The following is a 14,450-nucleotide window of genomic DNA, read 5'->3' on the forward strand; positions in this document are numbered from 1 at the left end:
ATTTTTGGTATCCCAGTGCCGAATATTTTGGGTGTTCCATAGTTGAAATCAAGTCTTGTCATTGAAAAGAGAAGTGTTTTGTTTCACGATTCCATGGTGGATTGATCCTCACATCAAACAAGAAACTCCTGTATACTACGAGGTCATTTGGATTCAATTTTTAAACAACTTTATAGGGATGAAACTTAGAAATTTCGTATCTCTTATCACAGAATGTTGCAATATGTTCATTGTTCAATTTTTATGCTAGGCAATGGATATTTTTTCTTTGGCTCAACTCCATCCTCACATGCACACTTTCAAGTGCTTGTTCTGTTAGAGCACACTTTGAACAACATTTATTCTTATTGAGAACAGAACCTATTTCTCGTTGCTTATGAAATAATTTAATAACACAGTGTTTCAGAGGTTGTGTAGCCTTTGGAAAACTCTGCCGAAAATGCGCAAATACAGCTTGTACGTCTTCTTTTTTTTTTTTTTCAATGAAAAAATACGTTGCTTTACTGTAACGCTGGTTAAACATACGTCTTTCTCAATGGCTTTCAGGAAACTCACTATTGGAGATTGACAATGTAAAGTGACAGCAGAATTGTGTTGCTGGCTTAGTGCAAAGAACTAATGAGGAAAACCCATGCATTGCATCCTAGACTGGGCTCAAAGGAAACAACTACTGGGGGAAAACCCAACACTACACAGCTGCCTTCTCGTCGGTAAGAATGCTGGTGACTTAAGTCTGACTTGCTTCATGTGTGCATGTACACACGCACTCACGCACACACACACATACACATATAAAGTAATTGAACCCCAAATAGGAAGGGAGTGACTGGTTTGATTGGAAATGACGAATAATCCATTTTATTTTAAATAGATAGACAATAGATTTTAATATTGCATATTTTTTTTTTACAAAAAACTGTTTTCATTATAAATTAATGACGGTCCTTTCCAAAAATAGTCTAACTTTCTTTTGAACTCTGGCACATTAAATTAATGATGATGTTTTTCAAAAATAGTCTGTAACTTTCTTTTGAACTCTGGCAGCATTTAGTATTTTTAAATTAATGTTCATTTTGATTTTTCTCAAATTAAGTACACCGTGTTTCAAAATGAATATCAGGGTTTTAAGGCTTTGTAGTATTTATTTCATTTAAAGTACAATTATAAATAATACATGAAATGAAAGAGCAACTCAAACAGTTTTGTACGCACACATGTGCATGAACTGTTTCCTCTGTCTGCCAATAGAAAGTGCATTGAACGAGTGAGAGAGTCTTTCACACGTAGCCCCAAGAAATCTGTTCGGAAGGCTAGTCGTGACTTAGCAATTCCAGCGATGTCTGTGTGGAGAATTTTAAGGAGATGCTTACAACTACGTCCTTATCGTTTGCAGTTGCTACAAGCTCTACAGCCTACAGACTACAGTTTACGTTCCAACTTTGCAACTGTAATGTTGCAGCATGACGATGAGGATTTTCTAGATCTTGTCTTCTTCAGTGATGAATCGACATTTCACCTAAATGGCTGTGTGAACACTCATAATGTTCGCATCTGGGCGTCAGCAAATCCCCACGAGATGACACAGTTGCAACGAGACTCTCCTAAATTGAATGACAGAGCTTGTTTCGCATGGCCTCCACCTTCACCAGATCTTATGCCATGCGATTTTTACCATTGAGGATTCATAAAGGATCGTGTGTATTTACCTCCACTATCAGCTGACCTACCAGTCTTAAGACACAGGATTGAAGCAGTTGTTGTAACAATTACTCCTGACACACTGATCAAGGTTTGGGAAGAACTTGCTTATCGACTTGATGTGTGCCGTGTGACGAATGGTGCTCACATTGAGCACTTGTAGCAAACTGTTTGAGTTGCTCTTTCATTTGGTGTATTATTTATAATTGTACGTTAAATGTAATAAATACTACAAAGCCTTAAAACCCCGATATTCATTTTGAAACACCCAGTATATCTAGGTGCCTGATATCCTCCTTCTCCTACTCCATGAAACACAGCAACACATCAACTGATTGCAAAGCAATCTGTAAGGAAGCACTGTATTGTTGACACTGTCGCTTTTTTCTCTCTCCTTCACTGCTGTCTTCATCAGCAGGAACAGTAACCTTGCTCAAGCTTCCAGCCATAATTCCATCATCACAACGAATTTCGTGCCTCGGGAGTTGAGAATCAATTTTCAACCACTGTTTAATATCTCTTTAATTAACATCATAAATTGAGATTCGTTTTCAATCAATTTCTCCATATCCTCCACTAGTTTATTTCTCTATTTCCCTGTTCTCAAAGCCATAGAACAGACTGGTAGTTTTTCTCTACATCATTCTATTTTCCTACATGCACATATAAAGTTTTGATTGAAACTAAGTTCCATGCCATCTCTTCAGTAATGCCTTTTTATTGTAACTACAAGGCCTGGCCCATTGATTGGATGAGTAACATCACTTTTAGTGGCAAATAAACTAATATCTTTCCAACAGCTGATTTCAATTCACTTGGAAGTGGATGAGAAGAAACATTACCCAGAAACAGCTTCTGGGGGCAAATTCTTTGATTCTAATTTTCTTTATTGTTGTAATAACTCACTAGTAAAAATTGTGTTTTAGTCCCTATAAAAGAATGTGGAGTTTTAGGTTTGCCAATTGTTCGAAGGTTGAGTTTGTGTTCTTCACTAGCATTTGTGCAAAATAGTATGGTGATTTTATGGCCAGGAGCCGATTTTTCCAACACAGCTGCTAGAGTTTTGTTGGCAAACATTTTCAGTGAGGCTGACTTCATCATCATTATCAGGGTTGGGATTCTAAGGATTTAGCCTTTTCTATTCCTTGTAAAGTATCTAGAATATTTTAACACAATTGTATGTCTCATGCATCCTGTCATAAAATATATGAATCTTATAGAACCTAAAAAAGGCTAAATGACACACACAAACCTAAAAGGGCCAAACAAAGCATAAAAACCAAGAAAGACTAAATAAGGAAAAAACTAAAAAATATAAAACAATATATATACCAGTATACAATTAAGTATATGTACAGTAATAAATATACGAAAGAAATGAATAACTACATCAAAAATGCATTTAAATTTCGAGATTAACACGTTGTTGGCTACATTAAATTGTTGGATCAGACATATTCTGGAATCTTGAATTATTTTATTAGTTCTGTGCTAGCGTTTCACAGATGTGGTTCAGTAAACTTTTACTTCTTGGCACAGTTATAGATAGTGTACAAATGCTTAAATTTGCAGTGTCACATGCATATCTACTTTGAAAATGGATAGGCAACAATTCCAATTTCACAACAGATAGTGAAAAAATCTTCTGGCAAGCTAGTCAAAAGAAAGTAAATAGGCAGTGCATAACCCTATTTTATTTAGTTTTAATAAATTTAGAGTTGAGTGTATTTTTTTTTTTTTTTTTTTGCGATTATCTTCTAAAATATTAGCTAAATTGAAAATTAATATGAGACAAAAGTTATTTCTTTTTTAATTTTCTACAACATTTATCTGAAACATTTTGTGATTGGTCCAATAGTTAAAAGTACCTAAAGCTATACATCATTTGGAAAGTGTGTCTATATCGTTGAAACAGTCTATAGACAATGTTGTGTCAGTATTGGGAATTCCAGTACCTGTGGGTACAGCTTGTTCCTCAAAACTAAAACAGATTCTTCAGCGAAACCCAGGATTTGACAAAATGAAGGAAGTGTGTGCAGTTCTTCGTTCATTTATTCATGTAGTGTTATGCCCAAGGGCAGGTCTTTCACTGCATTCTCCAATCTTTCCTATTTTTTGCCTTCCTCTTTGTCTCCGCAGATGATCCATATATCTTAATGTCGTCTATAATCTGATATCTTCTTCTGCCCTGAACTCTTCTCTTGTTCACTAGTTCTTGAAGGGAAAAAAATTACGGGCAAACTACCTTGGGGTTCAGCATCCGTGGAAGCAATGAAATTTGCTCCCATTTGTGACAACTTGTGCCATTGAAAGGTCATTTTCATTATACAAAACATCGTTGACTAACAGTATAAAAAGATTTGCACCAGACAATTTAGAAATGTGGCTTGTCATATATTGTAACCAAGAATCTTAAATTCATATAGCAAGCAGTAAATTTAAAGTAAAGTGTCACACTCATGTCGTCATGTCATATTAATCAGTTCAGAGAAGAAAAATGGACGTTGCCACGTTTCCTATATTATTTTTTGTGTAAAATTTATAAACTAATAAAGGATAGTGTGTTTATGGTTAAAAACCTAAAGAAAAAGGCTATTTCCTTTATAAAAAAAAGGCCAAAATGGTCCTTTAAAAATCCTAAAAATTCTAACCCTGATCATTATACACTCACTGTGAACACGTCTTTTCCAACAAAGCATTTTAATTCACTTTTAAAACCCTACACTAAGTTTTCCTCTGTGAATTTGTAATTCTTAAATGCTGTGTCTTTCCTTGAAACATTGAAGCACTCCATTGGAAGTGATGGAAGATTCTGTAAGTTTTTGTTTCCCATGAAAAATCTGAGCCTGTTAGCTTATAATGCACCTGCTGTTTGAGTAGCTTTATTATGCTTCTTTTGAACCAAGTGAAGAGGACTACATCCAAAGTTTTCATGCTTGATTCTTTAATATTGTTTTTCTCATTTTAAAACCATAGAAACTGTCCGAATTTGAAGCTTCGTTTTTTTATTGTATCATGCACAGTCAAAGTGTCTGCTCCAAACTGCATTCCAAATTTGCTGAAAGTTTTCCATCAGAAGATCAATAGATTATTTTTATTTTGCTATCAATAATGAGCATAATATGTGTTCTTTTTGAACTCGACATGTTTGGACAAGAGTACCAGTATAACTGTTGAATAAAATAGTCCTCCCGAACTATAAATGCCACTTTTACCCCCAGAAAGACCCAATACCCAATTTGACATAAGGCTGAGTGAATCTTGGAGCCGTCTGGAAGTTTTGGCAATGAGAATAATTCCACCACCATCTGGGATTAAGCCTGGGACCTTTTAAATAATCGTGAAAAGTTTGTGGACTCTCGAAAAGTTAGAGATGCTTTAAGAGAAAAAGAATTGCAACAAAAGGGTAAAGGAGTGATTCTTAACAGAGTTCCCCCAGCAAACAGCTGGATAAGAAATCACAAAGGTCTAACCCTCTTGGAATGAATAGACGCCCTTAAAATGGTAGGCTATATAGCTCCTGTCCGAGCTGTACCAGGTAGAAGTCGGGATGGTACCCGCTGTAGGCACTGTCTCAGTGAGATTGAAACTCTTCCCCATAGGGACTAGCCACACAAGGAAGTGTTCAGCGAATTGATATCATTGCCATTAAGAACAACTCGGCATACATTCTTGATCCTACCATCAGATTTGAGACACATGCAGATCAACCGCATGAGGTGGACAGTGAAAAGAAATGGATCTATGAACCAACAATCCCATTCTATAAAGATAAATATAGCCTGTCCCACATTGATGTAATAGATCTCATGGTGGGAGCACGTGGTACCATACCCTCCTTCTTTGCCAACAAATGTAAAAACCTGGGGCTAACACACAGCATTGTGAAGGAAATAGCCATTAGTGCCCTCAAAGGATCGGTTCAGATATTGAGAAATCATTTGTATGGGAGTGATAATGGAAATTTCAAGTTATCTTAACCGATGGCTGTTAATTGGTTTAGATATCAATCCCAATAAATCCATACTATAATTTTTCTCGCGGTATATCTGATGATATTTTTTTCCCCCTTTCTTAACTGTAAATGAGCACAAATGCTACTTGGGTGTAAATTTTTCTGACATTTTGTATATTCGATTCCCTAACCATTTCAAATGTATATCATTTTACCTTTTAGGTGTGTTTCCAAATTATATGTAATACGCTTTGTCAAATCTGGCAACCTTTTCATAAGGGAAGCTAAATTTATTATTATTATTAATGGATAACCAGGGAACAGAAAATCGAGGTCCTACTCACTGATGTGTGTGTATGTGTATGTGCGCGCATGCATGTGTCTGTACACACTGCTGTATATGTGTTTGACGGGAATACACCGGAAGATGAATTATGGACACAATTTGAACTGTTGAGATTTTGGTTTTTTCCCTCCCTGTTTTTCGCATGAAATAGGAAATATTGTGCTGTTGTGATGTTGTAAATATTGATACTGGGATTTTTGTCGAAATTCATGTTTTTCAAGATATCTGGTGATAACGAGTATTGGTTTTTGGCATGTATGGATTCAAGTGCACATGAGGATGTGTGTGCGAGTGTACAGGTGTTTTGAACTGTTAACAGAGATTTGTTTAGGTTAGCTATCTATTGAATAATTTTCATATACTTAGAACTTCTGTTTGAATAATAATGGTAGTTTATGCAATTACTAAACAAGCAGTACAGTCCTGGATTCAGCCTTTATTCCGAACTGTGATGGATTGTAAAAATTTGGTTTATATTTCTATTTTTCTGTACCATGAAGTGTTCTCTTTATGCCAGAAAATAGAGGATGGAAGGGGACATATTACATTCCTTCTCAAATATAAATCTCTAGTATGACAACAAGTAGTAGCTAAGAGAGATCCATTTAAAATTTACTGGCAGTGTGGGCAAGTGCTGAGATCAGTGCTGCCTGTTCTGGAGTGGGAGGATGAGGATGCAACAGTCAGCCAGTAGTGCAGGATGTAATGAGGAAAATTAAATGCATGATGAAGGAAAGTAAATGCACTGGGGTTTAAGAATTAATGGACACTTCAATAAAGTAAATAAGTAATAATGATGGAAATTATGTATATATCCTACTTTTTATCAAAACAGCTGTTGAAAATGATTTCCACCTCTCTAAATGGAAGCTTCGCATCGGCATAGTTAATGTTCTGCCTACTTGTTGTTGCTAGTTGTTACCTGTCAGAGAAGCTACTCCTGGCAAGGATTAGGTCTGTTCACTTTTCTTTTAACTAAGTCTGCAAGTCCTCTTATTAATGTTCATTACCCGTAGAATATTTTAAACTGTCCACCTTTCTTCCAGTTGCCTCTAGGATGTTTTGCATTTAGCTACTTGGGTCCATTATCCTCCTGCTTCCTATGTTGCACAGGGGCGGCCATCGTGCCATGACACTACCAAAACACAAGAGAGAGAAAAGGAGAATTCATATTTTCCGCACAAAACCAGAGAGAAATAAGTTATGCTTGTACTTGCAAACTCTCCCTCACGTCTTCATTCCTGAAAAGGTCCATCCAATGCTCATGTGGTCTGCTGATGTTTCTCTTCACTTCGTATTAATACAAAAATGTTACATGATGAGGTATTTTTGCTAGACCAAAAATAAAATGGCAATGTGGTCATAATTACATAGTTAACCCTTTGGCGAACATTAACTGTAATTTTACTTTCGTTCATTTCAATGATATTTCCTGAACCACTGCTTTTTTTCCTCCCTGTATTTCGTTGTGATAACCTATTATAAGATTTTACTACATTTGCATTTTCTTTCAGTGTATTCAAAACACCGCTGTTATACTCCATAAACCTTGGACTTGACTAGTGGAATCAATTATTTAAGAATATAGTCACACATTTTACTAACACCATTTTGATTGTCTTTTGTTTCACACGGGTCGGTACGGTCTGGTGACTAGTGGCCAGTGTAGTTGGCATTGCTCTACTGTGCGTATTATTCAGTTGTTCCTTAATTTGCAACAATAAGTGTTTAGATTGATGTTAGGTGATGTATGCCCACTTGTTAATCTGAACTTTATTCTAGTCTGATTCAAAACCTTATTACAGACAAATAATTAATCGAATTGTGCACGTAATATCCATTTTTCACACTTTTTATAGAGTATATTAGCTTGATCAATGATTCATTATTGTAAATATAGTAATGCAGATGGTTAAAAAGATTGATAGATGCATAGCTTCATTTTCCCATCCATTGTTGTTGTTGGCACCCACCTCATCGGATTGAGTCTGCACACGTGTCACTTCAGTTGTGCTGCCATCACTATGTCAATCATGCCCACCCTCATCCTTATGTCGATGCTCTGTATTCTGTCCCTCAGGGAGACATTTGTGATATCGCGATTAATTCACGAAGTTCCCCCACATGATGAAAAGATTGGTGTGTAATGTGCCGCAACACCAAATCAAGTAATAGGACCACAATATTATTGTTTTCGCCAACCTCGATGTAACCAGTGTTTGCAGTATGGATCTGTGGCAGGCACTACATCCTGTAAGAAATATAATGGGATGTGTGCGCAGTGTTCATCTTCTCCTGTCCACTTCATCTGAAACGTGCCAGGCACAATTTACTGCTTTCGTTTTTAAATGCTTGGGTAGCTGTATACAACCCCATTCAGTATCTCAATTCCCTACTCCTCGCACTCTTTTCTGTCCTCCTGCTTTGTCAGAATAAGTTTCCTAGAGGGTAGGATGCAAAAATAAGATAATAAAAATCCCTTCCCATTTCTTGAAATACTTTGTTTAAGAATGCTTTTATTTCAGTATATTTCTAACTGTAGTGTGAAACTGTAAACCTGTGAAGTGTTATCATGTTATGTAATGTTGTGAATGAATTAATTCAGTTATCACTTTATTAAAATCTCCTCTTTCAATATTAACATATGGAAACTAACTTCGTGTTAAATAATTGACTTACATGGTATTCAAATATTCACCAAAAACAACAAAGTGCCAAAGTTAACAGATCTGGGAAATTCACCTTGAATGTTTATTATAAAAAAAACTGTTTGTGTGGATGAGATATGGAGAATGTCTTCTTCTGTTTCCCATGTGTTCTGTTCCGAAGTGAACATAACTACTCTACATAGTCAAAAGTAGGTGTTACAGATTTATTACACTTAGGCCTAAGGGATAAAATAAAACACACAGAAAATCGAAGATTCATATGAATAACATCTTCAATTTGTCTGTGCTTGTTTAAGTGAATATTGAAATTCAGTTAAACTTTCAGACTAGCGACTGCAAAACACGAGAAAGTTGAGAAAAAGAAATGTCTTCTAAATTTAATAATAAATTGTATAAAACTTTAGCATTAAGAAGGCACGATTAATCCGACAACTCAGAATACAGGGATGTGTTTCGTGAATTAGTTCACTTCAATTTTGAGTTAGATAAAGACTTAAAAAATTAAAAGAACAACAGCATTTAAGAGTACTTCTAAAATGATTCAAAACGAGTTGCTTCATTGCATGTTAAAAGTGTACCATGTAGACGTAAAAAATAACTAATGATTGTAGACTATGTTTCTATCATTGATAACCCTATGACTGATGTTTCAACTCGTCCTACTATTACGTTACATTATTCATGGAAAGCCTGTCTGTTAACACAAGCCCACATTTTTTTTTTTTTAATTTGTCTGGACTTTGTATACAGTTGTATAAATTTTGGTGAGTTTAATAACGATAATAATAATAATAATAATAATAATAATAATAATAATAATAATAATAATAATAATTTCAGTATTGTTACTGTATATTCCTTATCTCTGGCACTAGGCATTAAATGTTTATGAGCCGCCACTGGTGTTGCATATCTTTACATGGAAGTACATGTGGGTGATGCAAGAAATGAAATGAGATTATATATGTAATCACATTTATTGGGCAGCATCATGGCACTCTACAGATTCGATGGACTCATATATGGCAAGAATAGTGTGGTGATGTGAGAAGTACAATATGTGGTGGCTGCATCACAAGCTGTACATGTTTTTTAGAAAGACCATGTCAATACATGAGCTGCCAAGTATCATAGATGCTGTTGTCGAGGCACCCTCGAACCAAATGTGTCACACATGAAGTAAAAAAAAAAGATGGCATCTCACTTCTAGATATGTCCATGTTGAAGTTGCTGGTGAGCACGATGGACATGTCATGGGAATACAAGGAGAACATGAGGAAGACAGGGACAAGGGGAATACAAACATTAATGGTGAAAGGTGGTTACAATTTTATGTGACATTCAATTCCCAAGTTATTTTACGCCCCTTCCCCGTTTCTGTGCCTAGTGAAGAAAAAGATATACTTCTGCGTAAAAAAAAAAAAAAAAAAAAGTTTATTAACTGTGAATCAGTCCCCCAGCTTTCTGTCAAGCTTGCCATATTACCTTAAAACACCGAAGTGTAATGTCAAAAAAAAATTGTTTATTAACTGTGAATCAGACCCCCAATTTTCCGCCAAGTTTGTCATTACCTTAAAACACCGAAGTGTTATGTAAAAAAAATTGTTTATTAACTGTGAATCAGACCCTCAGCTTTCCGTAAAGTTTGCCATTACCCTAACACACCCTGCTTGGTTCCAAAGTCAAGCATGAAAGCACTAGACAAATGAGAGTGGTGTATTCTGAATAAATACATGTTAATTGGGAAAGGAAAGTTTCAAATATATCGTGAATTACATAAATTTCATGTGCGATTTTTCCTTACAGTGAGTATTACTTAGTCTTCTTTGTCTATGTACTTCTTAAGTATTTAATTTATTACCTCTCTGTAATGCCACTGTCAAGGAAAGTTGCGTCTCATACATTTACAAGCAGTTTAACTATTAACTGAACCATGATAGACATGAGTTTATGTAAACATATTCTTGGCGTGTTTTAGAAGCATAAGTAGAATGTAATTTAGAAAGCACAAGTTTTAGAAGCATTAAGTAGAGTGTAATTGAGAAATTACCGTCTGCTTTATCTTTTGTTACAGTTATGAACCTGAACTCTTTCCTGGATTAATTTATCGTATGGTGAAGCCAAGAGTAGTGCTACTTATATTTGTTAATGGCAAACTGGTGATGACAGGTAAATAAGAAACATATTTATATATAATACTTATTTAGGTTTTTAGCACACTATTTGAGATATTCTTGAACTTCACTGAAGCCACTTTGATAATGTGAGTAGACTAGAGAGTAGAGAACAGGCATACTTACAACATAACTATTAATGAGCTCATGTGGAAGCCTCCCCTTATAATATGCTCACAATTATATCTTCACACTAGTGTTGTGCTGAATTAGCGCTTTTATGTGAATTAGTTTGTTCTTTCCTGCTCCTAAATGCTAGTTGTTCAAAAGAGTGAGTTAATTCAGAGTCACAGCATTCAAAAGAGCCAGTACGTAGATTACAGCAAGTGGGATGTAGAGTAACTAGTTCATTTTGGAAATGGTTCGGTTCATTTCAGTAGATGGCATTACAGTGTCCTTCTGTCTGCAGATACATGGGGATTGCAGCAGCTCACTTGATAGAAAAAGTCACGTATCTGTGACATTTCAAAATAAACAGCAATATGACCAACCTCTGAAAACATACTATAAAACTGAATTGCGTCATGAATTAATGTCGTTTATTATGAAACCCCTCTTCACTTTGATTAGCTTATTTTATTCTTCATTTTAGGTTTTCTTCTCTTTCACGATATAGATACAACATTTAGGACTATATAAGAAGTGTTGGTATTACCTGTTCCATAAATATGCCAAAGGAATGACAAGCACCATCTCCCATAGCAAAGCAGCAGAATACTTTCCAGATTATTATTTTAAATATTATACAAAATCTGAGTATATTTTTTTAAATTGTTACTAAGCAAAAGTTATATCAAGTTACCATCTCTTTGTTAATGCAACCCCGGTTCTGCACAAGAGAGTATTTTCAAAGGCAGAGCATGTGATACAGGAATACTCAAAGGGTATCACAATTTTTTTTTTCTGAAAGCAAATAAGGTAAATGATATGTTCATTATCCTTCCATATTGAATTCAGTTTATAAAGTGTTATGATATGTTGTGAATTGGTTTCCACAAATTATTTAGAACTGTTACATTAAGAGTGTTTCGTAATTGAAGGGTATGACAAATCTACATAAAATAGTTTTAGGGTTTAAGTTCAACTGCGAAGGGTTACATCCATATGCTGCCAAACTTAATCTCGCAATTGCAGCCTTCAGCAGTTAAGGAAACACTCATTCATATTGACTGATAAGAAGGTGCGATTAGGATGAGAAACCTAATTTTTGTGATATTGTGGGATAGTCAGTCTGGTTTGAAAACCTTCAATTAAGCAATGGATTAGTGTAACAGTCTCTACACAGATCCTTGGTAAATCAGTTTTTATTATGCATATGCTACTACCGTAAAAGCTGACTTCTGTACAAAGGCTACTGTCACGTAATAATTTATAGGTTGCTATTGGCTGCTGTGAGTACGAACTACTGGAAGTTAGTTCATTCATTTGTTCAAGAGTCAACTCCTCACATTCCACTCAGTAGTCACCAACTTCCTTGTGAATTACCATCTTATAAGTAACGAATTAATTACCATTCAAATGAGGTAGTCATTCCAAAGAATCAGTTTGTTCAATTCAATTCAATTCAGTTTATTAAGCCATTAAACATACAGTGATAGGCTTCGTCACAATACAGAAGAAGGGGAAAAACATACATTTGAAAATACACATATAATTGAAAACAGTAAAGTTTAATTAGAATGAAAACACAAAATATTTTGAAACTCTAAAAATTAATGAAAACACTTCACTCTTAATGTAATATTTGTAACTAAATGTAAATAACTTTATTTATTAAAAAACAATTTCGTATGAATTCATGTTAAGAAACTCATCTACAGAGTAGAAAGGATTAATTGAAAGCCAATTATAAAATCTAGTTTTGAAACTATTGGTTGGTAACTTATAATATTGTCTGGGAAGCTTATTATATAATTTCATCCCCATGACAGAAAAATTTGTACTAGTTTTATGTAATCTACAGTATGGAATATTAATTTTGTTCACTATTTCTAATTCCATGATCATGTATATTGGCTACTAATGAGTAATTGTCTATATTTTGTCGAGTGTAAAGGACTAGGTCATATATATATATATATATATATATATATATATATATATATATATATATATATATGACAGTTAATATCTGTGATTGTTTGAAAAGAGGTCGACAATGTTCAAGATAGTTTGATTGACATGGAATTCTAATGGCTTCCTTTTGCAAAATCAAGACACTCCCAATTTTGCTACCATTTCCCCAGAAAATTAAGACATACCTAATTATCGAATGAAAGAACGAAAAGTAGGCACATCTTAAATAATTTTGAGAAATGCAAGTCACTAATTTCTTTAATAAATAAATAACTCTTGATAATTTTGCGCATATATATTCGATATGTTTTTCCCCATGTTAAACTAGAGTCTATAAAAAGTACTAGAAATTTGGTATAGTTTTGTATGTTGTCCTTTTTAATTACATGATTTAGGCTAAAAGTTATGTTGATAGTCTTTTCTTGATTAAGCAAAAAACCATTAGATTCAAACCATAAAGCCATCTGTGATAGAATATCATTGGTTAGGGCATGTAATTCATTCAGAGTAGAGAATGTAGTGTCATCAGCATACATAATTGTTATAGCTTTAATGAATTTAGGAAGGTCATTTATTGCTACTAAGAATAGCAGTGGACCAGTTATTGAGCCTTGTGGAACACCATAATGTATACTGGAGAGACTTGACCAATTTTCACCTATTGAGACTAATTGCCTTCTGCCATGAAGATAGGTTCTATAAATATTAAGTGTATTCCCTCAAATACCATAAAATTCTAATTTTGATAAAATAAAGTTGTGATCAATGCAATCGAACCCTTTGGAGAGATCACAAAACACAACATTAACTTGTGACCTATTTTCAAAATTTCTTAAAATTTCGGTTATTAAAAGCTCAATTGCATCATTTGTCGATTTCCTTTTTCTAAAGCCAAATTGGTTAGTACTGAAGAGATTTGAATTTTCAAAGTAGTCATAAATTTGATTGAAAATTACATATTCAAATATCTTAAATAGCACTGGAATGATAGAGATTGGTCTGTAACTATTTGGACTTGATCTATTGCCTTTTTTATAAATTGGGATTACTTTCGAAATTTTTAGTTGATCTGGAAATACTGTAGACCTTGTTTTAGACAAATATTGATCATATTTGTAAGAGGAATATAAATTGAATTTAGAATTTTTTTTAAGAAATCATTTGACATATCATAAATGTCTTTTGAATTTGATTTTTTCAAAATTTTTATTACATTCCATACCTATTCAGTGGTGACCTCTTTCCATTTAAAAGTACATGAGATTTTGGCATTTTCGGTTAGTATTTCCATAGGGGATAGTTCAGAGCATTGAATTTTGGATTTGATTTTGTCCACCGAGTCAATGAAAAATTCATTAAACTCCTCTGGCGATATATTATGATTGTTTATTTGATTTTGAGACTTACTAGTCCTTTCTTTATTTATCAGATTCCAGGCAGTTTTACATTTGTTATCAGAGTTGACAATTAATTTTGTGTTATGATCTATTTTTGCTTGAGTTAATTGATTTCTGTATTGTTTCTTAATTTCA

At 34.3% G+C, this 14,450-nt stretch overlaps 1 protein-coding gene across 5 annotated transcripts in view; it reads left to right on the top strand.

The window, feature by feature from the left end:
* LOC138703292 (uncharacterized) overlaps nucleotides 1-14,450 on the top strand; it is a 114,548-nt gene that overhangs the window by 68,434 nt on the left and 31,664 nt on the right. For 4 of the 5 annotated variants that reach the window (XM_069831061.1, XM_069831065.1, XM_069831064.1 and 1 more), the window contains exon 6: nucleotides 10,743-10,837. In XM_069831061.1, the coding sequence (XP_069687162.1) occupies nucleotides 10,743-10,837 (95 nt within the window). Of the gene's footprint in view, nucleotides 1-10,742; nucleotides 10,838-11,434; nucleotides 11,686-14,450 lie in introns of those variants that run through there. The other variant, XM_069831063.1, reaches the window with a different exon arrangement.

This window comes from Periplaneta americana, chromosome 7 (assembly GCF_040183065.1).
Source record: "Periplaneta americana isolate PAMFEO1 chromosome 7, P.americana_PAMFEO1_priV1, whole genome shotgun sequence".
NCBI classification, from domain to species: domain Eukaryota; kingdom Metazoa; phylum Arthropoda; class Insecta; order Blattodea; family Blattidae; genus Periplaneta; species Periplaneta americana.